The 25,204-nt window shown below is 48.1% G+C and overlaps 1 protein-coding gene across 6 annotated transcripts in view; it reads left to right on the forward strand.

The window, feature by feature from the left end:
* The window catches only part of PKNOX2 (PBX/knotted 1 homeobox 2), a 292,403-nt gene that overhangs the window by 242,789 nt on the left and 24,410 nt on the right, over window positions 1-25,204 (forward strand). For all 6 annotated transcript variants that reach the window (XM_070457344.1, XM_070457349.1, XM_070457347.1 and 3 more), the window contains one exon: window positions 12,320-12,508. In XM_070457344.1, the coding sequence (XP_070313445.1) occupies window positions 12,320-12,508 (189 nt within the window). The remainder of the gene's footprint in view (window positions 1-12,319; window positions 12,509-25,204) is intronic.

A 25,204-nucleotide genomic window follows, 5' to 3' on the forward strand; every position in this document is an offset into this window, starting at 1 on the left:
CGGGAAATACCTAAAATAGGCTGAGTAATATGAAAGAAAATAACCCTTCTTTAGAAGTAGGAGTCCTGGCGAAGCAAACCTTGCAAACTTGCCCGCTGCCGTCTGCCAGGTGAGCTCTGGAAGACATCTCCCCCTCCCAGCCCAAGGACAGCCTCTTAGTCTACTGAGTTGGCCAGAAAGTTCATTTGGATTTTTCCATAAGACTTAGTGGAAAAACCTGGAAAACAAACTTTTTAGCCAACCCAAGAGTACAGCCTGGAAATACCAAAAAGTGACCATCTCCATGCTCTCCCCTGGACGACACTACCTGGGTCTCTCAGGGGTCTATTCACTCAAAGACTCAGATTTCTTCATCTAATCCAGCAAAACGTGGTAGTGTCCACCATGTGCCTTGCCTGATCTGAGGGTGGGGTTGCTGCAGGAGCTGCCCCAGTGGCCCCAGGCCCCTGGTGCTCCCTGGGCTTCTATCCCAAGTGATGGGCTGAGAGTGGTCCACTCATGGAGCAGGCTTTGCACAGCCCACCCACTCACATGGACCCGGAGGAGTTTACCTGGGGGAGTTGGCCACAGTCAGTGACTGATGGATGGATCGATTATTTAAATGGAGGTGGTTGAAGGAACCAAGGACCTGAGGCCAAGCTCACCCTCTGGGTGGCTTTGACGACAGCTCCTTTGAAGCTCTATTTCCCCATCTGTAGAGCCAGTACACCTGTCTCCTGTGACTGTCATAAAAAATTAACGCCATGACTAGTGGAACTAAATGGCCTTTGAAAATGCATGGCATCCAGAAGGTTAAGGTCAAATGCAGTATCACTAAGGCCAGGCATTCCAGCCGCCTCACCTCACCTCCAGGCCATCAAGAGACATGTGGCTGAGGGCCTGAAACCTTCCGGGGCTTGGGGGGGAGTGGGGGCGCTGGGATCAGGCTGTGCCCTTTGCCATCCCACGTGTGGTCCTGTGTCGGGAGCCGGGAGGTGAGGAGGCCGACCACAGGAGCCATCATTAGAACGAGAGTCGTGCAGCCGGCACTGCCGAGATGCACATAATTAGAAATTAGAAAAAGGTCAGATCGCGTCATTATCAGCTCAATCAGCTGCCGAGTGCCACAGCCAGTTAATTTGGCATCTGTATTTTTTACAACCCCGCACACGTAGCCCAGCGGACTGTAACTCTTTATCCGGACAGATATACTGCGCAGCGGAGCAGGGACATAAAATGAGACCCCAAGCAAATGAGCTGAGATAATTGAGAGATTTATTTTTTATATATATGTGTGTCAGGGCGGCTTTCCTTTGCCCTTGAATGTTGACTTTCACAGATGGGCTTGTAACGAGGACACTGGGATCCCCCCAAACTGTCCCACCCTGGATCCTGGAGCGGGGCTCAGATCCTGCCTCCTCCCCAGCCCCACCAGGCCTAACACCCCCCAGATGCGGGTCTTCCCCCTCCTGCTGGTCCCTCTCCTCCCATCCAAGCAAATCGCTGTGTCCACCTCCCCGGCTCCCGTGATCTCCTGGACAGGTTCCCATGGGAACCACAGCTGACGAAGCCCTCCCAGAGCTGCTCAGAGACCAGAGAGATTCCCAGAGCGTAGGTTTCTGAGTAAACCTCCCTTCCCAGTTAGCCAGCTGCCAGAATAGAAATTGAGAATCATAAAACACTGGGGGAAAACCCCAAGCGTAGAGAGCAGCATGTCCATTTTACAGATCGGGACACTGGAGTCCGAAGAAGGGCGGTGACTTGTCAGCGCCCAGGTCTGCTGACTCCTTCCACTCCATCACCCACCTCTCTGCTTCCCTGGGGGCAGCAGAACCCTCATTTATAAATAAGCATCTCACAAAAAATAGCCTGATAAGAAAAGTGAAGAGGAGTGCAAGTCTGAGTAATAAAAATATATGACATTAATTGTAAAAAATTTAAAAAATTAAATAAGTGTCTCTCCTGCTGGTACACACACTCCCTGACCCTCTCCACCTCCCCATTTCAGTACCATCGGGGTGGCATTCCCCTGGTCAGCTTCTCCAGAGACAACCCCCCCGCCCTGGCTCCAATTCCCCCACACACACACCCCAGTACTCACCAGCCCTCTGTCACCTGGCCCATTGATCCCCTATTTGGGCCCAGCAGCCTCTGACTGGCAGTTGGTACAGTTTGTAAAATTTGCAAGTTCCCCAAACCCCTTTGAAAGGCAAAAGCTTTTTGTTTTATAAAATCTGATTTACGGGCCCCCAGTGCAGGGCCGAGGTTTTATATATTATGCAAGATTTCAAACCGAGGCTGTAAAACGTACGGTTTCAGTTTCATGCATGGAATTTTTTTATGTGTAAATTTTTTAACATTTATGGGGCACGTTTTAATGAGACTCTGGTGGGGCTCACGGGACAGATTAGAGCTGCCTGATCGCAAAGCCAGCTCCAACATGGGGCCCCCCAGGCCCCTGGGCCCTCTCTGAAGGGGGTGGGGTGCAGAGGCCAGAGGTTGCGAATATGGAGACATGTGAAGGAGGCAGGCTGGAGCCGTGGGTCTACAGGGACCCCAGGCAGCACCCCTTCAGAGAGTCGTTCCTTCCTGCCTTCTATCCAGACCCTCTTCACCTCGACGGGAGCAGAAAATCCCACAAGACCCCAGAACAGGGAAAGGAAATAATAATCAAAGCCAGTAATAAATAACATTTATAGCATACTTACTGGGTGCCAGGTGCCGTCGTCCTAAACACTACACCTGTATCATCTTATTTAATCCTCTTTTCAGACCCACAAGGCACAGATTATTACTATCCCTATTTTAAGATGAGGGGGCTTAAAGATGAGAGAAGCCTGGTGGCTCAGACAGTAAAGATTCTGCCCGCAACACAGGAGAACCAAGTTCAATCCCTGGGTCAGAAAGATGCCCTGGAGAAGGGAATGGCTACCCACTTCAGTATTCTTGCCTGGAGAATTCCATGGACAGGGGAGCCTGGCGGGCTGCAGTCCACGGGGTGTCAAAGAGTTGGGCAGGACTTTCACTAAGATGAGGATCTTGTGACATGAGGTGAAATCATAGCTCAAGATCACACAGCTCGTACGTGAGTCAAACACAGGCGTGGAGCCCTGGCCCACGCCTAGCAATTATGCGGCCCTAGACTCCGTCTTTTCTTAGTACTCCCTCTGCATTCATCTTTAGTTCTTTTCTGGCCAAATCTCTTCTATCCTCAGTATGATGTTGAGGGAGTTGCTGTTGTTATCCCATTTTACAGATGAGAACAAGGAAATGCAGAGATCATGTGAATCCTGCAGAGCATCCCAGAAGGTGGAGGGCCCCAGACTCAGACTCCAAAATCCACTATTTCCTAGCACCCAGCTCTGCTATTTAATTCTCGATATAGCCCTGGGAGGGGTTATCATTATAACCACTTTAGAAGGGAGAATCCAAGACTGAGAACCCTGGGGTCACTAAGTTTACAGAGCTGGGATTTGTCTAGCTCCTGAAGCCCACCTCTTTTTCCTGAACCACAAGACCTCTCCAAAGTCTGAGGACGAGGCAGGGAAATGCCACATTGTGACTTAAAAGTATTTAACATGTCCTGCGTGACAGCCTCCCTAAGAATTCGTCCTGTCCCCAGGTCATCTGGCAGTCTCCAGCCCCTGGTCTTCACCTTTCTCCCATGTTCCAGGCCTTGTTCCAGGGACCCCACCCTTCCAACTGCTCAGGCCGGGCTGGGCTGGCCTGGAAAAATTCCCAATTAGATTTTAGCTTTGGCTGCCCTAGCGACACGCAGGAAGCACTTCAGAGCACTTCAAGCAATGCATGTTTACCAATCCCTTTTCATCTGTACGTGAAGCAGACTATTCCAGTTTCCCAAATGGCAGAAGAAGGAGAGGGAAAAAGGAGTCTGCCCTCCAGGGCAGAACTTCTCCCTAATTGCTGCCTGGAATTTCGCAGGTTACCTAATCCCTGAGTCTTGATCTCCTTTTCCCCAGGAGAATGATAACCGTGCCTGTGGGTCCCCAAGTTTATGCAACTCAAATGAGGTAATGGAGAGAGAAGCATTTTGCATATTGTAAAGTGCTATGTACATAAATGCTTTGAAAGGCAAGGATTTATTATTATCAATGGAAGAGGTCTTTATCAAATGAAGAGGTCGCAATCTTACAAGAGAGGCCACTTTTCAGAAAAGTGCTTGATGGAGGGGGGGGTATGTTGGTGCAAATAATCGACGTACAACACAGTTACTATGTGCCCAGGATACATGTGTACATGGTCTCATTCAGTGTTCACAACAGCTCTTCAGTGTAAGTATTATTGATCAGCTTACATGTTACAGATGAAGTGAAAGGTCTGGTTCAAAATACTCAGACAGGAAATAAAATTTAGGACATCACATCATGGGACATTCCTGAAAATGAGAGGCCCTCATCCTGTGGACTTTACTGAGACTTGTGAGGCCATTCAAGCTTCCCAGGTGGCCCTTGTGATAAAGAATCCACCTGCCAATGCAGGAGACCTAAGTGATGCAGGTTCAGACTTAAGTGATCCCTGGTTCAGGAAGATCCCTTGGAGGACGAAATGGCAACCCACTCCAGGATCCTTGCCTGGAGAATCCCATGGACAGAGGAGCCTGGTGGGCTACAGTCCATGGGGTCACAATGAGTCAGACACAACTAAAGCGACTTAGCATACAGGCATGTAGGGCCCATGTGCTGTGATATAAGACTAACATGTAAGATTGCATCTTGTTTTGCTTTAGTGAAGGATGCTACTTAGAAAAAGAGGGCTGTTTTTTTAATTAGTATTTTGAAAAAGAAGGGTGGGGAGAGAAGCTAAAAGATGAAGCCAAACTGGGAGAAAAGGAATTAAGGATACATTCATCACAGTTGATGATGATATTAAATTAAATGGAACTGTTCATTGCACTAGAAGATTTGGAATAACCTTTTACATGACATCGATCACTTAGGGAAATAGTTTAATACGTCAGAGTTTTATTCTGATTTAGAGGCAAAAACCCAAAATTGCATTAGAAATAAGCTAGAGGATGATTCACAAAACATAAATATAGAAGAAAAAACTGGGGATGATTATTTTTCCACTCTCTGAAAATGGAATAGCAATAGAAAAGCCAACAGGATATTAGAAATCATTAAAAGAGGTTGCAAAAATGTATATGCCTTTGGTTCCCTGTGGTTTATAAAGCACTTTCACATTATTATCTCTTTTAGCCCTTATCAAATCCTGTGAGTCAGGGATGAGGAAGACTGAGGCTAAGGGAAGTCATGGAATTAGCCCAATGTCACTCAATCTGTAAACAGTAGTCCTGGACTCAAATCTGGGCTGACGGTAAATCCCACAGGCTTTGTGCTATGCCAGGCAGCTGCCCCATATTAATGGCATTGCCCACTTTTTTCTCTAATACTGAATAGATCCTACATATTCATTGCCTTGGAATACCATTGTGATTTACTCTATGTTCTTAAATCTTTAAACCAAGTCTGTTATCTCATAAAAAAGTAATCCTTCACCTGTGCTTTATTAAACCAAAAGGTAGGTCCACTTTCAGCCACTGTGCATCAGATCTGATTTAAACACATTGCACACGTATTTCATCTGAGCAAAGCTATTTTGGATAGATTTTATTTTTTATTTTGTTCTATTTAATTGTATTTTCTGATTCTTTTTGCATAAGAAGTATTTCTTGACTATAGGTATGTGTACTTTCCTGTGTGTGTGTGTATGTGTGTGTATTCACGGGAAGATTTTAAAGTGAGTAAATGTTGATTGAAAAGGAAAAATAGTCCAGTTAAGGAAAGCTCAGAGAAAGAGGAAAGAAGAAATGAAAGGATGGAAGGAAGAAGGAACAGAGGGAGGAAAAAAAGAAGAAAGGTTTAAGGAATTAGGATTATTTTGGCTGGAGGAGACAAAGCTGACTGGCTTATTCGAGTGAGAGGTCTTGTGCAGCATTTGGCATTTAATGAGACTTACTATTTGTCGAAAGAATAATGTTAAATTAAGGGAGGTTGTAGGCACTTCCCTGCTGGTCCAGCGGCTAAGACTCCACCCTCCTGATGCAGGGGACCTAGGTTTGATCCCTGGTCAGAGAACCAGATCCCACATGGTACAGCTAAAACCTGGCTCAGACAAATACATAAATATTTTTTAAAATTACGAGAGATTGTACTGCTGGAGGCGCTAGATGTTCTTGGTGCCTATAGAGAGCTGCTGTTCAGTTGCTCAGTCGTGTCCAACTCTTGGTGACCCCATGGACAGCAGCACACCAGGCTTCCCTGTCCTTCACCATCTCCCAGAGCTTGCTCAAACTCTTGTCCATTGAGCCGGTGATGCCATCCAACCATCTCATCTTCTGTCGTCCCCTTCTCCTCCTACTTTCAATCTTTCCCATCAGGGTCTTTTCTAATGAGTCAGCTCTTTGCATCAGGTGGTCAAAGTATTGAAGCTTCAGCTTCAGCATCAGTCCTTCCAATGAATATTCAGGACTGATTTTCTTTAGGATTGACTGGTTGGATCTCCTTGCAGTCCAAGGGACTCTCTAGAGTCTTTTCCAACACCACAGTTCAAGAAACATCAGTTCTTCGACGCTCAGCTTTCTTTATAGTTCAACTTTCACATTCATACATGACTACTGGAAAAACCATAGCTTTGACTAGATGGACCTTTGTCAGCAAAGTGTCTCTGCTTTTTAATATGCTGTCTAAGTTTGTCATAGCTTTTCTTCCAAGGAGCAAGTGCCTTTTAATTTCATGGTTGCAGTTACCATCTGCAGTGATTTTAGAGCCCAAGAAAATGAAGTCTGTCACTGTTTCCATTGTTTCCCCATCTGTTTGCCATGAAGTGATAGGATCGGATGCCATGATCTTCGTTTTTCAAATGTTGAATTTTCAGCCAGCATTTTTACTTTCCTCTTTCACTTTCATTAAGAGGCTCTTTAGTACCTCTTCATGTTCTGCAATAAGGGTGATGTCATCTGTATATCTGAAGTTATTGATATTTCTCCTGACAATCTTGATTCCAGCTTGTGCTTCATCCAGTCCAGCATTTCGCATGATGTACTCTGCATATAAGCTAAATAAGTAGGGTGTCAATATACAGCCTTGACATACTCCTTTCCCAATTTGGAACCAGTCTGTTGTTCCATGTTCGGTTCTAACTGTTGCTTCTTGACCTGCATACACATCAGGTAAGGTGGTAGGTAAGGTAAGGTGGTCTGGTATTCTCATTTCTTGAAGAATTTTCCACAGTTTGCTGTGATCCACACAGTTAAAGGCTTTAACATAGTCAATGAAGCAGAAGTAAATGTTTTTCTAGAACTCTCTTGCTTTTTCTATGATCCAATAGATGTTGGCAATTTGATCTCTGGTTCCTCTGCCTTTTCTAAATCCAGCTTGAAAGTTCTGTTCACGTACTGTTGAAGCTATGCTTGGAGAATTCTGAGCATTATTTTGCCCACTTATGAAATGAGTGCAATTGTGCAGTAGTTTGAGCATTCTTTGGCATTGCTTTTCTTTGGGATTGGAATGAAAACTGACTTTTTCCAGTCCTGTGGCCACTGCTGAGTTTTCCAAATTTGTTGGCATATTGAGTGCAGCACTTTCACAGCATCATCTTTTAGGATTTGAAATATTCAGCTGGAATTCCATCACCTCCACTAGCTTTGTTCATAATGATGCTTCCCAAGGCCCACTTAACTTCACGCTCCAGGATGTCTGGCTCTAGGTAGGTGATCACACCATCATTGTTATCTGGTTATTAAGATCTTTTTTTTTTTTTTAATAGCTCTTCTATGTATTCTTGCCACCTCTTCTTAATATCTTCTGCTTCTGTTAGGTCCATACCATTTCTCTCTTTTATTGTGCCCATCATTGCATGAAATGTTCCCTTGGTATCTCTAATTTTCTTGAAGAGATCTCTAGTCTTTCCCATTCTATTGTTTTCCTCTCTTTCTTTACATTGATCACTGAGGAAAATATACAGTTGTCAGTTTCTGCCTCTGAGTGACACTTCATCTAATTCTCCAAGAGCCTTTAATTAGCCAAGCACAATCCCTGTCCCTATAAAGAAAGCTGATCACTGAAGAATTGGTACTTTTGAACTGGGTGTTGGAGAAGACTCTGGAGAATCCCTTGGACTGCAAGGAGATCCAACCAGTCCATCCTAAAGGAAATCAGTTCTGAATATTCACTGGAAAGACTGATGCTGAAGCTGAAGCTTCAACACTTTGGCCACCTGATGCGAAGAACTGCCTCATTAGAAAAGACCCTGATGCTGGGAAAGATTGAAGGTGGGAGGAGAAGGGACGTCAGAGGATGAGATAGTTGGATGGCATCACTGACTCAATGGACATGAGTTTGAGTAAACTCTGCGAGTTGGTGATGGACAGGGTGGTCTGGCGTGCTGCAGTCCATAGGGTGGCAAAGAGTCGGACACGACTGAGCAACTGAACTGAACTGAATCCCTACCTATCAGACAATCCAGATGAGAGTCTGGGGGCTCTTCTGTCACTCTCAGCACTTGAAATGCTGATGAAGCTCAGAGAGGATGTGGCCATGGCTTTTAGTCACACAGCTTACCGCTCAACACACGTGACCATAGGAGTCTCGGGGAGCGATGCCCTTGCTAATCTTCCTGGACATCAAAATGTTGGCCAAAAGTTAGGAGGGTGAAATTAAAGAAAGACGCCTCTACATGGCTTATGTCAGCATAAATCATCTTGGAAGGCAAGCACCCACTCTTTTCTTTTTGCTTTTTATTTTGATGTAACAGTAGATTCACATGCAGCTGTAAGAATTAGTATAGAGAAGTCCTGATTCCCTTTCTGCGTGGCTAGAGAACAATTTCACAGCCAGGAAATGACAATGGTATGACCACCAAACTTACTCAGATTTCACTAGTTTTACATATAGTCATAGCAATATGTGTGTGTGTATGTTTAGTTTGTGCCACTTTATCACATGTGTATTCATGGAGACACTATGATTGTCAAGATACAGAGCAGTTCCTCCCTCCCTCCCATACCATACCCCTTAGCAATCACTGCTCTGTTCTCTATCTCTAAAATTTAGTCATTTAAAGAATGTTCTATATATAAAAAAAGAAGAAAAGGATGTTATATAAATGGCATTATGTATGTAGCCTGAGACTGGCTTTTTGTCTCAGCATCATTCCCTTTAAATCCATCCAAGCAGTTGAGTATATTGGTAGTTTGTTTTTGTTGCTAAGTATGATTTCATGATACAGATGTCCCATAGTTTCTCTATCCATTCACCTGTTGAAGTATATTTTGGTTGTTTCCAGCTTGGGGGTTATTAAAAATAAGATTTCTTTGAATATACAAGTTTTGAGGTGAACACATGTTTTTATTTCTCTGGGATAAATGCCCAAGAGTGCAACTGCTGAGCTGGATGGTATATATTCAGTTTTGTAAGAAACTATTCTGTTTTCCAGAGTGGCTGGACCATTTTTCATATCTGCCAGTTACACATGAGTGAGCCGGTTTCTAATTCCTTGCCAATATTTAGCGTTATCTCTATTTTTAATGTTAACCACTCTGATAGGTGTGTGGTGACATCTTACTGTGGTTTTAAGTTGTATTTCCCTGATGATGCATGCATGTTGCTAAGTCACTTCAGTCGTATCTCTCTGTGACCCCATGGACTGTAGCCCGCCAGGCTTCTCTGTCTGTGGGATTCTCCAGGCAAGAATACTGGAGTGGGTTGCCATCCCCTCCTCCAGGGGATCTTCCCTACTCAGGGATAGAACCTGGGTCTCCTGCTTTGCAGGAAGATTCTTTACCATTTGAGCCACCAGAGAAGACCCTTCTCTGATAATTCTAAACATCTTTTTGTGTGGCTATTTGCCATCTATGTATCCTCTTCAGTGAAATGTCTGATGTTGTCTTTTGCCCATGTTCTAATTGGATTGCTTGTTATTTTACTGGTTAGTTTTGAGAGTTCTTTATATATTCTAGATATAAGTCCTTTGTCAGATACGTGTTTTTCAGATATTTTCTCCTGTTCTGTAGTTTGTCTTTTCATCTTCTTCACAGGGTCTTTTGAAGAGCAAACATTTTACACTTTGATAAGGTTCAATTCATCAAGTTTCCCTTTTCTGGGTCATGTTTTGGTGTCAAATCTAAGACTTCTTTGCCTAGCCCTCTGTCCTGATTATTTTCTCTTGTGTTTTATTTTTTTTCTTAAAAATTTTACAGTTTTATGCCTTACGTTTTGGTCTTTGAGTTAATTTTTGTGTAAGATGTGAAAATCACTGTTTTGCTTGTGGATGTCCAGTTGCTCCAACATCTTTATTTGAAAAGTGATTTGGCCATATCTACCATGAGCAGGGAAGCCTGGCGTGCTGCGATTCATGGAGTCGCAAAGAGTCAGACATGACTGAGCGACTGAACTGAACTGAACTGAATCATGAGCCAAAAGAATGTCCATAGATTTTTGTTTTTTTCTGATCACTTTTGGGATCTTGTCCTAAGAAAATAATGAAGAAGCATTAATAAACTGTGAAGCTGGAAACTAGTCACTTAACATTTTTTATAAAGTTGAAAAATTGGAATTAACCTAAATGCCCAACAATAAGGAATTGGCTAAGTAGGGCACATACATGGAATGATATGTTATTTCTGTGTTAGTCACTCAGTCGTGTCTGACTCTTTGGGACCCCATGGACTGAAGCCCACCAGGCTCCTCTGTCCATGGAATTCTCCAGGCAGCAATACTGGAGTGGGTTGTCATTCCTTTATCCAGAGGATCTCTCTGACCCAGGGATTGAACCCAGGTCTCCTGCATTGCAGGCAGATTCTTTACCATCTGAGTCACAGGGACGCCCCATGGAATTTTTATTATTTTTTCATTATTTTATTATATTATTATCTTTATTATTGCATGGAATGGTATGCAATAATTTAAAGTATATTTACTCAATAACTTTTACCCATTCGAGAACTATATACTCAGTATCCACATGTGTTAATAACCACGATAATAGGATGAGCAAATTAGACACCACTTCTCCCTTCTAGAAGCCCACAGGCTAGAAGCAAGAATAGAGAAAACAATGTTGCCACTTAGAAAAATACATCCAGTAAACTAAGGGAAAAGCAGGAAACAAAATTACATGTACAAAGTGACTGAAACTATGCTGACATATGTGCATGTGAAACCCCCCACAAAAAAACTCATCATTTTTTAGGGTGATTGGATCAAGGGCAGCCTTTTTCATCCTCTATGTTCCTTACTTCCCACAGTGCTTTCTTTCTATAATAATAGCAACAGTAAAAAGAAAAGCTTCAATTGAGAAATAGCCTCTTGCCTTGAAAGGTTAGGAAGGTCCATTTGAAGAGGCGGCAGGCTCACGTACTGCCTCCCAAAGAGCATGGAAAAAGCCACCGCAGACAGTTGAGCATCCCAGCGCCCAGCTCAGTCACGCTGGATGATGCGGTCAGTCAACAGGCACTGATGGGGTATCTGCACGGTGACTGGCGTCACATGAGGCACTCAGACCACGCCTTTAAGAATAGCCGGCCCCTGACCTCTTGGAGCTCTTACAAGGAGATCTGATCTCTGCCTTCCTCCTGCCTGTTCAGGGCCACACCCTTCGCATCATGTGCCTTCCCTCAGATGCTCCTTTCTGCAAACCTGCGCAGCTGGCAAGAAGGGCATCATTGCCCCCGGCTGTCAGACAGTGAGGCGCAGAACTTACGCACTTGACCAAGGCCACACAGACAGGCAGGCGCAGAGCTGGAGACGTGGCCTTCCATCTCTAAGGCTGTTCTCAGAATAGCATATCTGCCTCCAGGACAGCTATGATAACAGGAGGCTCAAAAAAAGTAAACAGGGGCTTCCCTGGTGGTCCAGTGGGTAAGACTCTGCCTGCCAATGCAGGGCATATGGGTTCAATCCCAGGCCTAGGAACATTCCACATGCCTCGGGGCAACTAAGCCCGTACACCACAACTACTGAAGCCCAAGTGCCTAGAGACTGGGCTCCGCAACAAGAGAAGCCACTGCAATGAGAAGCCCGTGCACCGCAACTAGAGAGTAGCCCCCTCTCGCCCGCAACTAGAGAAAGCCTGCGTGCAGTGGCAAAGACCCAGGGTAGCTGTGTATAGATTTTTTTTTAAGTTAAAAAAAAACCCTAAAACTGTGCATTTAAAAATACAAGCTAACAATCAGCATGTACCCACAAAGAGAATTTAAATCCTACATCGCCAGAGCAGAAACGGGCTTCTCTGTCCTGGTGTGCTTGGGGCTTGAGGGTCAAGGCAGTGAGGGGACTGGAATCCGGACACACCCGGGCTCACCTGTCCTCCCTCTCCGCAGATGGTGAAGGCGATCCAGGTGCTGAGAATCCACCTGCTGGAGCTGGAGAAAGTCAATGAACTCTGCAAGGACTTTTGTAACCGGTACATCACCTGCCTCAAAACCAAGATGCACAGTGATAATCTGCTCAGGAACGACCTCGGGGGGCCCTACTCCCCCAACCAGCCCTCCATAAACCTTCACTCACAGGTAACACAGAGCACTCGGTCCTCTCTCCTAGCCAGGCTCCAAAGCCAGGTATCAGAAGGTCCCGTGGAGACCTAGGAAAATGGTTTAGAGTCACTGGATCCTTTCATCATGAGATCTATCCTCTGGTCCATTCCTCCTGCTATTTTCAGGCAGCCAGACCCTCTAAAGCCCAGGGCTCACCATGCCAGGGCATCAATATTCCCTAGAAAATGACTAGGTCTGAGAGGGACAATGTTCAAAGTGATTCCTGGCTTCCAGGTCCAAGAGATCCCAGGAAATGAGCACAAGAGTTAAGGAGATGGAGAGTTTTGCTAGAGGATGAGGCAGGACAGAACTGGGAATGGAATCAGACTTGCCAGCACCACCCCTGGGCTTCTCCAGGGGTTTTGGTTTGATGAGTTCTTGTGTTCTGGGCAGGAGGGTTTGGGGGAAGTGGTCCTCTCCTGAATTCCGCTCACTTAATAGAAGAAGACAGAAGCTTCCCAAGGGACAGCTTTTCCCCGATCATTCTCTAGTTGCTCACCCCACTCTGGCACATCTGTCTCCTTGTAGTTCAGGGCCACTGTATAAGTCACCGAAAGTCACCCCTTCCTCTCAAGATTCACCTGCCACCTTCATCCTGAGGACCGGGAACTGTGGAAACAGTAACTCTGTGCTCTAGGAAAGAATGGGTTCTCTCCAGGGCAGAATATTTCCCCCAAACCTATAAACTGTGAAAGCTTCCTGGCGATACCTTTCCAACTCACTGGTGTCTGTGTAAGCCCTAGGCTCACCACCTTCTCCCACTGAGCTTGGAGTCCAGGACAGGCACATGGAGACCCCACAGGAGGTTTGCAGTAGCCTTCTACCCATGAGACAATCAGGCTTGGGGATACAGGTGAACTTTCTTAGAGTGATTGGTGAGATGTGCTGGAAAGAGTGCCAAAGAAAGGTGATGCCATTTTTAACCTGTACCAACACATAATCTGTTTCTCTAGGTTGGCAGAGGCAGGGGAAGGGACAGGGTGACCTCTAGAAGGCCAGCCACGCCTTGTACATGTTGACCACAAAAGTCGCATCGAGCCCACCCCCAGGGAATCTCTGAGGTACTCAATAGTGAGTACTGCAGGAGACACGAGGCAAGGAAGTTTATTTCCTCTTCCCTTTGCTTGAAATCACCAAATCACTTTATTACAGATCTAAACTCCGCCGCCCAGGCTTCTGCTTGCTAATATTCTCTTGAAATAGACTCATTCCTTCAGAGTCTTATTGTACTTTCCCTTATGATCAAAATTAGCAAGAAACTTGCATAAAAGAGGACAATAATTGCTCAACGAGCATCTCGTTTGTAATTTATTAGTTTCTATTATTGTGGGTTACCATGGCGACGCTGCGCAGCCCCGGTGACGGGAGAGATGCAAGATAGGAGCCGAGGAGGCTGTGAGGCTCACCAAATGGAGATGCACATTTTTATCAGTAATTTTCATGAAAATAATAAGTGAGGAGTTAATGAGATGGAAAGCCATCCTGTGGCTATTGTGAATTTGTTTTAAGTGTTGATCTAATTAGAATGCATCGGTCAGGAAAAGTAATGAGGATTTAGTGCCTCACAGAGATGTGAGGATCATATCAGAAAATTAGCACAAGTCTTTGGAAATAATCAGGTCCTTGGAGAGGCACCAGGTTTCCCCTTCTGGGCCCTCTAACCCCAACTCGAGCTCTGGAATTGGAGGTGTACCAGGTTAGAGGGGAAAAAAAGGAGGGCCAGGGGGCTTAGTAGCCACAGGGGCCCCCTAAAGGTTGGAGTCCCGGAGCTGACAGGTTCATCCTGCAGGAAGCAGGGTCACTGGGAGACACTAGTAGAGAAGGATAACGTGAGTGCTGGGTGAACCAGGCATGGGAGATGCTGTCTGCGGAAGTCAGTCCTCCTGGGGGATCCCAGCATCCAGTGCCTCTGAGCTTAGAGAGAAGAGGAAGGAACTTTGATCTCTATCACTGCAAGCGTCACGTAGGTGCCTGACAGTGAAGCTGGCCCTGGGGTGACCGCTGCAGAAAGGCCTCTGATCTGCTTAGAAAGAGGAGCTCAGACAATCCAACAAAAACAAAGACACTGAAAAAGAGAGAAGACACAGCAAGGTGGTCCTGTTTGCCGCTTCTCAGACTGGCCCCTTCATTTCCTGTCTCTGCCCCCACCTCCTTGGTTCAGGCTTCAGTGGGTAAATAAGGTAATTACACACGAGCTACTACCATAGCTTCCTATTCTGCTCTTCTGTGGCTATCTCGAGGCCCTCCTACACACACACACACACACACACACACACACACACACACACTTTCACACCAGCACACCTCTTAGGCTTCTGCGGCTGGCTTTATCATCAAAAGGACTGTTCAAGCCCTTCTCCTGCTCAAAAACTCTGATTACCAGCCCCTCCCCCCAGGGTTTTCACATCCTTTCACCTGACATTCAAGGCCCTCCTCCGTCACTGTTCTTCCACACCCGTGTATTTGATGTCCCCACACCTCTGCAGGACCGAACCAGCCTCTTCAACAAGGACAGTAAGAAGGCTGCTCTCCCCATAGAGGCCTCTTGGGCACCCCACCCCAAAGCTGGACTTTCCTTTCTCTCAGCTAACTCCTGGGCATGGCGGGACATTTATGCGGTAAATATCACACGTGACTTTGCATTATCATCACTGTGTAAGCCTTATTTTCCTCTCCTGGATAACAAACATTTTTTGAGCAGAGACAGGATTTCATATATTATTATACCTATACCCGACAATAACCACACAGAGTCTGGTGCGTGGTATTTTACCAATAATTTTCTGTTGAAAGACGTAATAAGATGAAAAAGATGGAGAGAGAAAAATCAGAGAGGCAAGAAGAAGGCTGAGGAGGGGAGGAGAAATAAGGAGAAAGAGGGAAAGAAAGGCAGATATCAAGGGTCATGCTTTGCTTTTCTGTCTATATTACTTTTTCAGACTTTTAATGTTTATATTGGAGTATAGTTGATTAGCAATGTTGTGATAGCTTAAGGTGAAGAGTAAAGGGACTCAGCCATAGATATACATGTATGCGTTCTTCCCCACAGTCCCCTCCCATCCAAAGCTGCCACATAACATTAAGCAGAGTTCCCTGTGCTATACAGTAGGTTTCAAGGGTCATGTTTGAGAGGGAGGTGTGGAGAGGATGAAGAACTGGAGGAAAGGAGCAACACAGACGAAGAGACACAGACAAGGAAGAGGGAAGTGAGGCTGGAGACAGACAGAGGCAGAAAAGAGCTGGAAAGAGAGATGGTGACCACAGTCGGGGAGAGGGGCTGGGGTGGGGTCAGTGCAGTATCCTGGGGGTGTGCAGAGGAGAAGCTGGCCAGGATGCCTTGTGTGCGTCGCCCTGTCCTCATTCCCAGACTCCCATCTCTGCCTTGCTAAGGTGGGTGCAGGCTGGCCCTGGGCCTTCCCAGGAAGGAGAGCCCCATGGGGCTGGGAGACTTAGAGCAGGAGGCAGGCTGGGGTCTGGGCATGGGAGTCAGCACCAGAAAGGAGAGGGGAGGAGTGTGTGTGTGTGTGTGTGTGTGTGTGTGTGTGTGTATCTACACACACATTCGTCATGGTTCGACCTTAATCCCCCCCAGCCTGAAATAGCCGCAGTGAGCGCCAGCCTGGCCTGGGGAGGGGTGTCTCCCCTCCGGAACATGATCCACAGGATCAGCATTCCGGCCACTAGCCAGCTTTGTTGCAAACTGCTGGCTCATGCTTTTGCCTGTGAGCTGATCATCCAGTGTTGTGTTGCAAAGTGAGAGATATTTTTTTTTTTATTCACATTGGTCCCCCTCTCTCAGATGCCATACTGTGTTCCCACCTGGCACTTTGGGGTCTGGGCATACTCCACACTTGGCCTCCTATTTCGATGCATGAGCTTCCTCTTAGGGGGTGGAACGAGGTTCCGAGTGGAGGAGTCTGTTTCTCCCAAGCAGGAGAGCTAAACCGGGGTTTCCAAGGACTTGGGCCACAGCTTGGTCTTCCCCTCCCCAGAAAGCCACCCTGTCCTGCCTGTGTCTAATGACACCCTGGCTTCCTACTCAGCAGGGCCCAGGCTTCCCGTGTGGGCTGATCCTTAGCAAGGAAGCTCTTCCTTGATTCCAGGGGCTTCACTGGTGGTTCAGACTCTAAAGAATCTGCCTGCAATGAGGGAAACCTGGGTTCGATACCTGAGTTGGGAAGATCCCCTGGAGGAGGGCATGGCAACCCACTCCAGTGTTCTCGCCTGGAAAATCCCATGGACAGAGGAGTCTGGCAGGCTACAGTTCTTGGGGTCTCAAAGAGTCGGACACGACTGAGCGGCTAACACTTTCACTTTCCTTGATTCTACTGAAGAGACGCTCACGCTGGCCTTGCTCAAGCTTGCATTTAACCTAAAACCGTCTTTCCCCTTGGAAATGAAAACTCAGCTCTCTTCCAGGGCCGGTCTGGCTGAGCCATAGTTCTCACTCAGCTGCCAAGCACTGGGGGGATGCTTACTGTATGTGCCGCACTAGGTACTGAGAGAACACTGTGAATTTTCCAGGATGAGCGCTCAACCTCGGTGGGAGGGAGCTTGTGTCCCACCTGAAGATCTAGATAAGTTCTGTGAGCATAGAGTGCTCAGGGGCAAGAGGACCCTGAGGAAGGGTGGGAAAGCAGCCGCTGGAAGGGGTCTGAATTGAGCGAAGCATGTGTGTGGCCTGAGGTTGCCCAGTCACCTCTCAGCATCCTTCTTCCTCCTGCTGGGAAAGCCCAGGCCCCACCTCAAGGCCCGTGTCTGTTCCTGCCCAGAGACAGATTGAGCCAGCCTCAGGAGGGATCAGATAGGTCGGCAGGAGAAGTTTCAAAGCTAATGTGATTGGAGAAGCTGTAGCTTCACTGGCTTTGGGAGGACTTCCTGAGGGAGGGAGCATTTCAGGCAGGCTTGGGTCAGTGGGAGCTTGGGCTACTTAGGCTTCGGGTTTCCTTGGTGGCTCAGACAGTAAAGATTCTGCCTGCAGTGCAGGATACACCAGGTTCAATTCCTGGGTCAGGAAGATCCCCTGGAGAAGGGAATGGCAACCCACTCCAGTATTCTTGCCTGGAAAATCCATGGACAGAGGAGCCTGGTGGGCTACAGTCCATGGAGTTGCAAAGAGTTGGACACAACTGAGTGACTAAAGCTTTCATTTTCACTTTTTCTTTTCACTCAGGTGAGTGAAGGGCGGTTAGTAGACAATCTGGGAGCCCTCGGTATGAGTGTTACCAGTGTAAAGAGAAGTCTGGAGTAGGAGGAGGAACAGAGAACAGTCCCTGGAACAAAGAGGCCAGGGTTTAGGGGAAACTCTTGCCTCAAGCATCTGTTCAGGTATCTACCGAACCTGCTTGGTTCCAAGGGCATAGAAAGCACTGCAACACAATCTCTAACTGCAAATAGAGTATCTTGCAGCCAGATTTGTGGGGGCTATGCTTTGAATCTGATCATCATAAATTGCCAAAGACTTCCATCCTTCAGTGGAGAATGTGGACAATGGGGTAAGGCTTGAAGATGCGTTGGAGATAAATGAACTAAGTTGCTACCTCTTGAGCCGCTCAAGGGAGAACTGGTAGAGAAAAGGGAGAAAACGTCCATGTTTATTGAGCTGCCTGGTCTCAGACACTGTGTGTACTGGGTGCTTGACATAGATCCTCTCACTTACTCCTCACAACCAGCCTGCAAAGTACACATTCTTTTCTCCACTTTATACCCAAGGAAAGGGAAACTCAGGGCAGTTAAGGCTCAAGGCCCCGTGCCTAATAAGCAGCAGAGTCAGGGATGGATTCCTCCAGAGTCCATTTTCATTTCCTAGGTCCTTTTACTTTTTCAGTGACGTGTAGGAAGGAGAACCAGAGTTCCAGGACCCCGAGTGGGGAGCCATGACCCTGTCTAGCTGTCGATCAGGGATTCAGAGATGAGAGAGAGAGTGAGAAACCAACTGTAGAGAAGAAAGAATTTGGATTCGCTAATTGACTGAGAGTAGGGAGGGGAGCGGCCACAAAGAGAGCCGAGTTCTGAGATACCGGGCTTGGCCCACCAGATGTCACTCTGCAGGTGGGTGCTCTCTAAAAATACAGGAAGGGCATTATCACTGCACCCCCGCCTGGGGAAGGGGACTTGCGGATTGACCAAGAGGGAGCCTGCATTTTCAGGATTAGCAGGAAGCCGAGGGGGTGGAGGGCCAGCCCCTCAGGCCAGCCCCTGGAAGTTCTGCCTTGTGGCCGAGCGCGGGAGTGGTGGTCCGCCCTGCAGGGTCACTACTGAGATGGAAAGGGGATACCCCCGACCCAGGTGACAGGAAACTGAGTTCCACTGCCTTCCTCCTCCACGGGTGTTAAGGCTGTCCCTTCTGGGTCCCTAGCCCCACCCCACGACCCCACCCACCCTCCAGCTCAGGCGCCAGGACCCCCGCCGAGGGCGGGCACGCCAGGCTCAGAAACCGGAGTGGCTCCCTCCTTCCCAGGGAGTGTTCCTTAAGAGTGACAGCTGCTGCATGTCCCTGCAGGCCAGAAGCTGCCTCTCCCTTGAGATGTCATCTCCCACCAGGAGAGGAACAGGAACAGGGTTAGGTGGCTTGTTTACATGTGACTGGCTTCCCGGGTTTGGGAACCCAACTCTTCCCAGCCCGAGACAGGACAGGACGCTGGCTTTGCCAGAAATGGAGGGACGCTGCCAGGAACGGGGTGCTTGGGGACATCGGTAACCTCCTCACCAGGTCCAGACCTCAGCTCAGGCAGGCCACTCACCTACCGAGCATCTGTCAGGCACCCAATGCTTTGCTGGGTAGTTTGAGGGAATTTAAAGACCCCGGTTTCCCTAAAAGAAAAAAAGAAAAGAAAAACCCTGCAACCAAGCAGGGGAAAAGACAGATGTATAAGAAAGATCCCTTGTGTGCCCAGCGTACCAAGCCAACAGGAAAGCGTTAAAAAGGATTTGAGAGGGTGGGCCAAGGGCATGCCCGAGTGGGTCAAGACAAGCTTCCCAGCAGAACCCAGGCTCTCAGAACTGGCTCCCCACCCCCAGCCCAGGCAAGTTAGGCACAAGCCAGTCCTCCTAGGAGGCTGGGGAGGCTTTGGGAGTAACGTCTGGGCTGGTGGATCAGCAGAGACCCCTAGTGGCCTGGGGGTGGATGGCAGACAGCTGGGGCCACCCGCTCCGGCTGTCTCGCCCCAACCCATACCCTCCACCTACTCACATCTCAGGGAGTGGTGGTGTTTTTTTCTAAAATCCGCAACTGGAAGGGCCTTTGCAAGTTCATCCAATTCACTCCCCTGTTTCGCAGGCATCCTAACGCGATAAAAAAAATTCCAGCTATTGCAAAACAACTTAAAGGAAAACTTCTCTAATCAGTCCTTTTCTTCACTCTTCGTTTCTTCCTCCCGTCACAGTTTGTTCCAGGAATTTCTTCCATGAGTGGAAATTAAGTCTCCCCAGGCAGCACAAGCCCTCCCCCTAATAACAGTGAAGAAAGGCAGTCCGAGGAGCTGACACACCTCCTCCTGGGCTGACATCAGACCACAGTGTCAGAGTTCACAGTCAATACCAGCTCATTTCCAACCCCCAACTCCACCCTCTGCTTTTAAAAGTAATCATGGAGGCTTTCACTTTTTCATAGTTGAAAAGAGCTTCCTTTTGAACAAGTCATCTTTTTTTGTTCCAGAAATGAAATGTGGAGTAGAACTCACCCAGTGACCACTGTGGGTCAGAAAGAATGACCAATGGCCCCAGGGACCGAGGGCCTGGCAGCTGGCTCATGGGTGGTGTCAAGGAATACAAGTTCTCAGCTGTCCTAAAGCTGCTCCCCTGCCTCCCTCTGCCCCGCCTCCACGTCCTCGAGGGGCTTTCAGCCTGTGTCTCTGAGAAACAGCACACAAGGAGCGGGAGAGGGATGAGGCCTGTGGAGGCCAGCTCATTGGTTTCCATCTGACCTCTTGGTCATCTGGTCCACACCCCAAAGGATGTCCTTCCTGGGAAACTCTAAGCTTTCAGCTTTTTGGCCCATTTCCTACTAGAAAGTAAGAGACCCAATGGAACAGCTCCAGCAGAGAAGCCAGGAAGAATGCCCGTGATTCCTAGGCTTGGGGACACCCCTGCCATGCTCCTGAACACGGCAAAGAACTCCTGGGCTGGATAACCAGCTTCCAGCCCCTGGTTCCTGGACAACCCAAGGGATGTGAGACATGGGATGTTGGGATGTCACTGAAACTACCAAATGTGCTTCTCACCTCTTCACGGGACCAAGGAACCTGGCAGGAAACAGCTCTGTCTGGGTCTAGAAGGGGTAGCATCCACCTGGTTTGGAGTGTGATGAGCCCCAGGAGGAAGCTGTCAAGAAGATAATAACACTGTGTGCTTAGCCAACATCTTCTCCCCAGGGGGCTCCCGCTGCTGCCATAGTAGCTCCTCCTTCAGAAAAGACCAGGAGATGGTCCCCAGAGACCCAGTCCCTTTGTCTCCATAGAGACAAGGCTCTAGCAGGCTGGAGACGAAGGCAGAACCAGAAATAGCTGCAAAGTCAAGTCACGGGGCTCGTCTGGGACAGAGACTGCAGCTTCGAGTTCTGTGGCTTGGCCCTGGCCCAGGAACACCATTTGGGCAGGGAGGCTGGCACTGACCACCATGGCTAGGTGTGCAAACTCTGGGTGAAGCTCTGCTGTTGCTAAGTAAGGAACCCACAAGGCTCTACGACTTCTAGGACAGGTTTTAAACGCTGGCTGTGCCATTCCCTAGTGGAGTGACCTTAGCCGGAGGAAGTGGGAAATGATTTACTAGGTGCCTAAATGTGCCAGACACCATGCTTACCTTGGAGCCTGGCTGACTGACTCCAAAGCTCATCTCCCCACCGCAGCATCGGTGCCACGCTTGGGACTGGAAGACCTGGGTTCGAGAGCTATGTGACTCAAGAATGTCACTTCCATTCTCGGGACCTCTACTCCTCCTCAGGCAAACAAAATCGACGATATTTGGGAATTCTCTCCTCTGCTGACCCCATAGGTAGTGGTGAGGTTAAAATGAAATAGCACAGTGAGAGAATGTTCTCTGATATTCAATGTGTATAATAAAAATATAGTGTTCAAACCCAGCTGATCTTTGGGACCATCTGAGAGGGGTTTTTGAAAAACACAGATTGCTAGGACTTCCCTTGTGGTCCAGCGGCTAAGACTCCGTGATCCCAAGGCAGGGAGCCTCGGTTCAATCCCTGGTCAGGGAACTAGATCCCACATGCCAACAACTAAAAAAAAAAAGAAAAGAAAAGAAAAAAACCCAAGATGGCTGATGGTCTCATTCAATGGCCCTGAGAATCTGTGTCTTTAAAAACACCCCAGTGCTCAGGCAGGTTTGTGAAACAGCTCATGTTTCCACATGTAAGAGACTGACAGCAACAGGAGAAGGGGACAGCAGAGGATGAGGTGGTTAGATAGCATCACCTACTTAACGGACTTGATTCTGAGCAGACTCCGGGAGGCAGTGGAAGACAGAGGAGCCTGCCCGGCTACACTCCATACGGTCGCAAAGAGTCAGACATGACTGAGCGACTGAACAACGACACCAACAAAGAGATGAATATCACTTCCCTAGACCCCAGAGATGCCAAGATTTTGCTTCTTCTCTTTGTCCTAGCTAAGATGTGGTCCTGCCCACAGTTTCCACCCCTGAGGTTCTCTGTTCCGTTCCTTTACTGATGTAACTCAGCTGCCTCTTAGCACCTCCCAGCAAAGACCCAGAGTAGGAGGAGAGGGTAGGAAAGTGAAGGGTCTGATCCAAATAGTAAATTGCCCTTAGTTACCCAAACCAGGGAAGCTGGTGTGGAAGCTAACCAAGCCACAAGGCTGAGAACCAGTCAGAGTGTGAATAAGCCAGGGAAGATCCAAGTGATAACTCACTCTCTTGCCTCTGGCTGGTAAAGATGTGCTGGTTGAATCCCAAGTCATACACCTTGTATTTATTTTACTGGCTTTGCTTGTGTTTTCCTAACCTTGCTGGATTTATTTTGGGGATGGAAGAAGGTCTGGAACAAGTTTTTATGTTGGAAATTCCCAAATATCCTTATTCAATGATGAGCACCGTGGTATGGATGGTTCCAAACCAGAGGTCATTGAAAAGTCATTTGCCATGAGTTTTATGGTGAGTGTCAATGGAGTGGCTGTCCCCAGCTATTAAATTTACCTTCCAGAGACTTCCTTGGTGATCCAGTGACTAAGACTCCATTTTCCCTATGCAAGGGGCCTGGGATTGATCCCTGGTCAGGGAATTAGATCCCACATGCCTCGACTGAAGATCCTGCATGCTGCAGCTAACACCTGGCACAGTCAAATAAAATAAATAAGTAGGTTTTTTTTTTTTTAAATTTTCAAGTTTACCCCAGCTTTTCATAATCTCAGTGCTGGTTTACACCCTGGGAGAAAGGTTGGCTGGAAGGCTGGATCGAGGGGAGCTCAAGTTCGGAGCAGACTCAAGCTGAAGAGTCAGGCTTCGAGGATTCCTGGATGTGAACACAGGGCCAGACACATCTTATAAATAAGGAGCCCACTGAAAAGCCGTGCTTTCATGCTAAGTCACTTCAGTTGTTTCCGACTCTTTGCAACCCCATGGACTATAGCCCATCAGGCTCCTCTGTCCATGGGATTCTCCAGGCAAGACTACTGGGGTGGGTTGCCATGGGATCAAAGAGCCATGACGTGCTAACTCCTAATCCACCATCCTTTCCTCGGGTGCCCATGCCGCCTCTGTATGTCCGGATTTGGGTTGTTTTTATCTGCTCACCTGCTCATGTTCATTGAACCCCTGTGATTCCAGGAACACCTTGCCGCCCAGTTCTTGGCCCGAGGTGGGGGTGCAGTGTTTGTGGGTGAAGGAGGGCTGTGGCCTAAGCTTGTTGTTTCTACCCACCTGGGGCACCTTGAGCAAGTGGCTTGGGTTTCTTAGCCTCAGTTCCTTGTTTGTACCCCAGGGAGCTGGAATAGTCAGACTGTAAGGGCCCTTCCAGTTTCTAGGTTTCTGCAGGTCAGACGGCATTATACTTGAGCTGTACAAATGGAAAGGCTGAGAGTCCTGCTCAAAGAATAAACTTCACTGGCGGGGAGGCCCTCACAGATCCCAGAAAGGAAAAAGCGAGGCAGGAGCTGGCCCCTCCTCCTTTCCCCAAGGTCACAGCCACAGAGGTGAGCCCAGTGGGGAAGCAAGGCCTCCTCCCCCATCCCACCCCATCAGAAGCCAGATGGGAGGTCCGGGCGTGGAGGAGGGGGAGCCAGACTCCAGCCCCACGACTGCTTATTTATAGCCTGATCTCCTCAGCCCTGGGCCGACAGTCCAGGAGGGTAAAAAAGGCAGTTCTGGAGAAGATGCCAAGGGCGGGTAAGCAGCTGAATCAAGTGAGACTGTCCATACCAACCGCCTCCACCTGTAAGGCTCAGCCAGCTCCTGGGAGCCAGGGTCCGGGAAGTGATGTGCCACAGCTGTCCCCTGGCCCTGACGTGTCTTCTTGGTCTGTGGCTCCAGGTTTTGCTCCAGACACACACTTCTTGCTCCACCCTCTCGATCTTCCTGCAGCTGATGGTCCAAGCTCGTCCGGTCCTAAAACCAAAGCTAGGGAGCTGGGGGCCTTCTTTTCCCCCCAACTTTCTTAACCACGGTCATGTTCAGTCACGTCCGACTCTTTGTGACTCCATAGACTGCATGCAGCACGCCAGGCTTCCTTGTCTTTCACTGTCTCCCGGAGTTTGCTCACACTCCTGCAACTGAGTCGGTGATGCCTTCCAACCATCTCATCCTCTGTCACCTCCTTCTCCTCCCACCTTTAATCTTTCCCAGCATCAGGGTCTTTTCTAATGAGTTGGCTCTTCACATCAGATGGCCAAAATATTGGAGCTTCAGCTTCAGCATCAGTCCTTCCAATGAATATTCAGGGTTGATTTCCTTTAGGATGGACTGGTTTGATCACCTTGCTGTCCCTTTTCTTAACCATTTTCCTGTCTAAATCCTAAAAGCTTCAGGCCTGTGATTCCAGGCAGGCCTTGGGCGTGGGAATGCCCGTCCTAGCCAGCAGGTTACCGGTGTGAGTCTTGTTTTCACAGGAAGAACTGTGTTTGGGGGTGCTCGGTGACCCCAGTGGGTCTTCTCAGGCTCACTCACTTTCCCCCATTCATGCCTGCCTTGCTTTCTCCAAATGGAACCTAGAGATCCCAACCCCCACACCCAGTTCCCTCCTCACAAACCCTCCCTAGCGGAGCAGGGCAAGCAGGCCGAGGAGGGAGGCCTCACTGCCCCTTCCTGGAGGCCCTCAGCTGAGTCTGCTTCCTGTCCATCTGTGTCAGAGTCCAGGCACTCTTGGCCCGGCTCTTAGGTGGCAATGATGAGGGTGCCAGAAAAAAAAATGGCCCCCTTAGCTGCTTTGGATTGTCTGCGGGAAAGGGGCCAGCAGGTGACAGTGTGGGGAGTGAGCCTCCTCAGGGGGCTCTGTGCTGGGGGCCTGAGGGAGGGGAAGGAGCCGATGAGATGTGCCCCCAGCTGAGGGGATGCTCCTATGGGATGCCCTGGAAGACGGGTGATGAAGAAGACAGGTGGCTATTTTTATTATTATTTAGCAAGTATTTTAGTAGCCATGATACGGCAGATCTGAACTAAGGACAGGTAATACGTTGGAGGCTGATTTGTGTGGAGCTTCATGTCATAAAC

Source organism: Odocoileus virginianus, chromosome 28, assembly GCF_023699985.2.
Source record: "Odocoileus virginianus isolate 20LAN1187 ecotype Illinois chromosome 28, Ovbor_1.2, whole genome shotgun sequence".
NCBI lineage: Eukaryota > Metazoa > Chordata > Mammalia > Artiodactyla > Cervidae > Odocoileus > Odocoileus virginianus.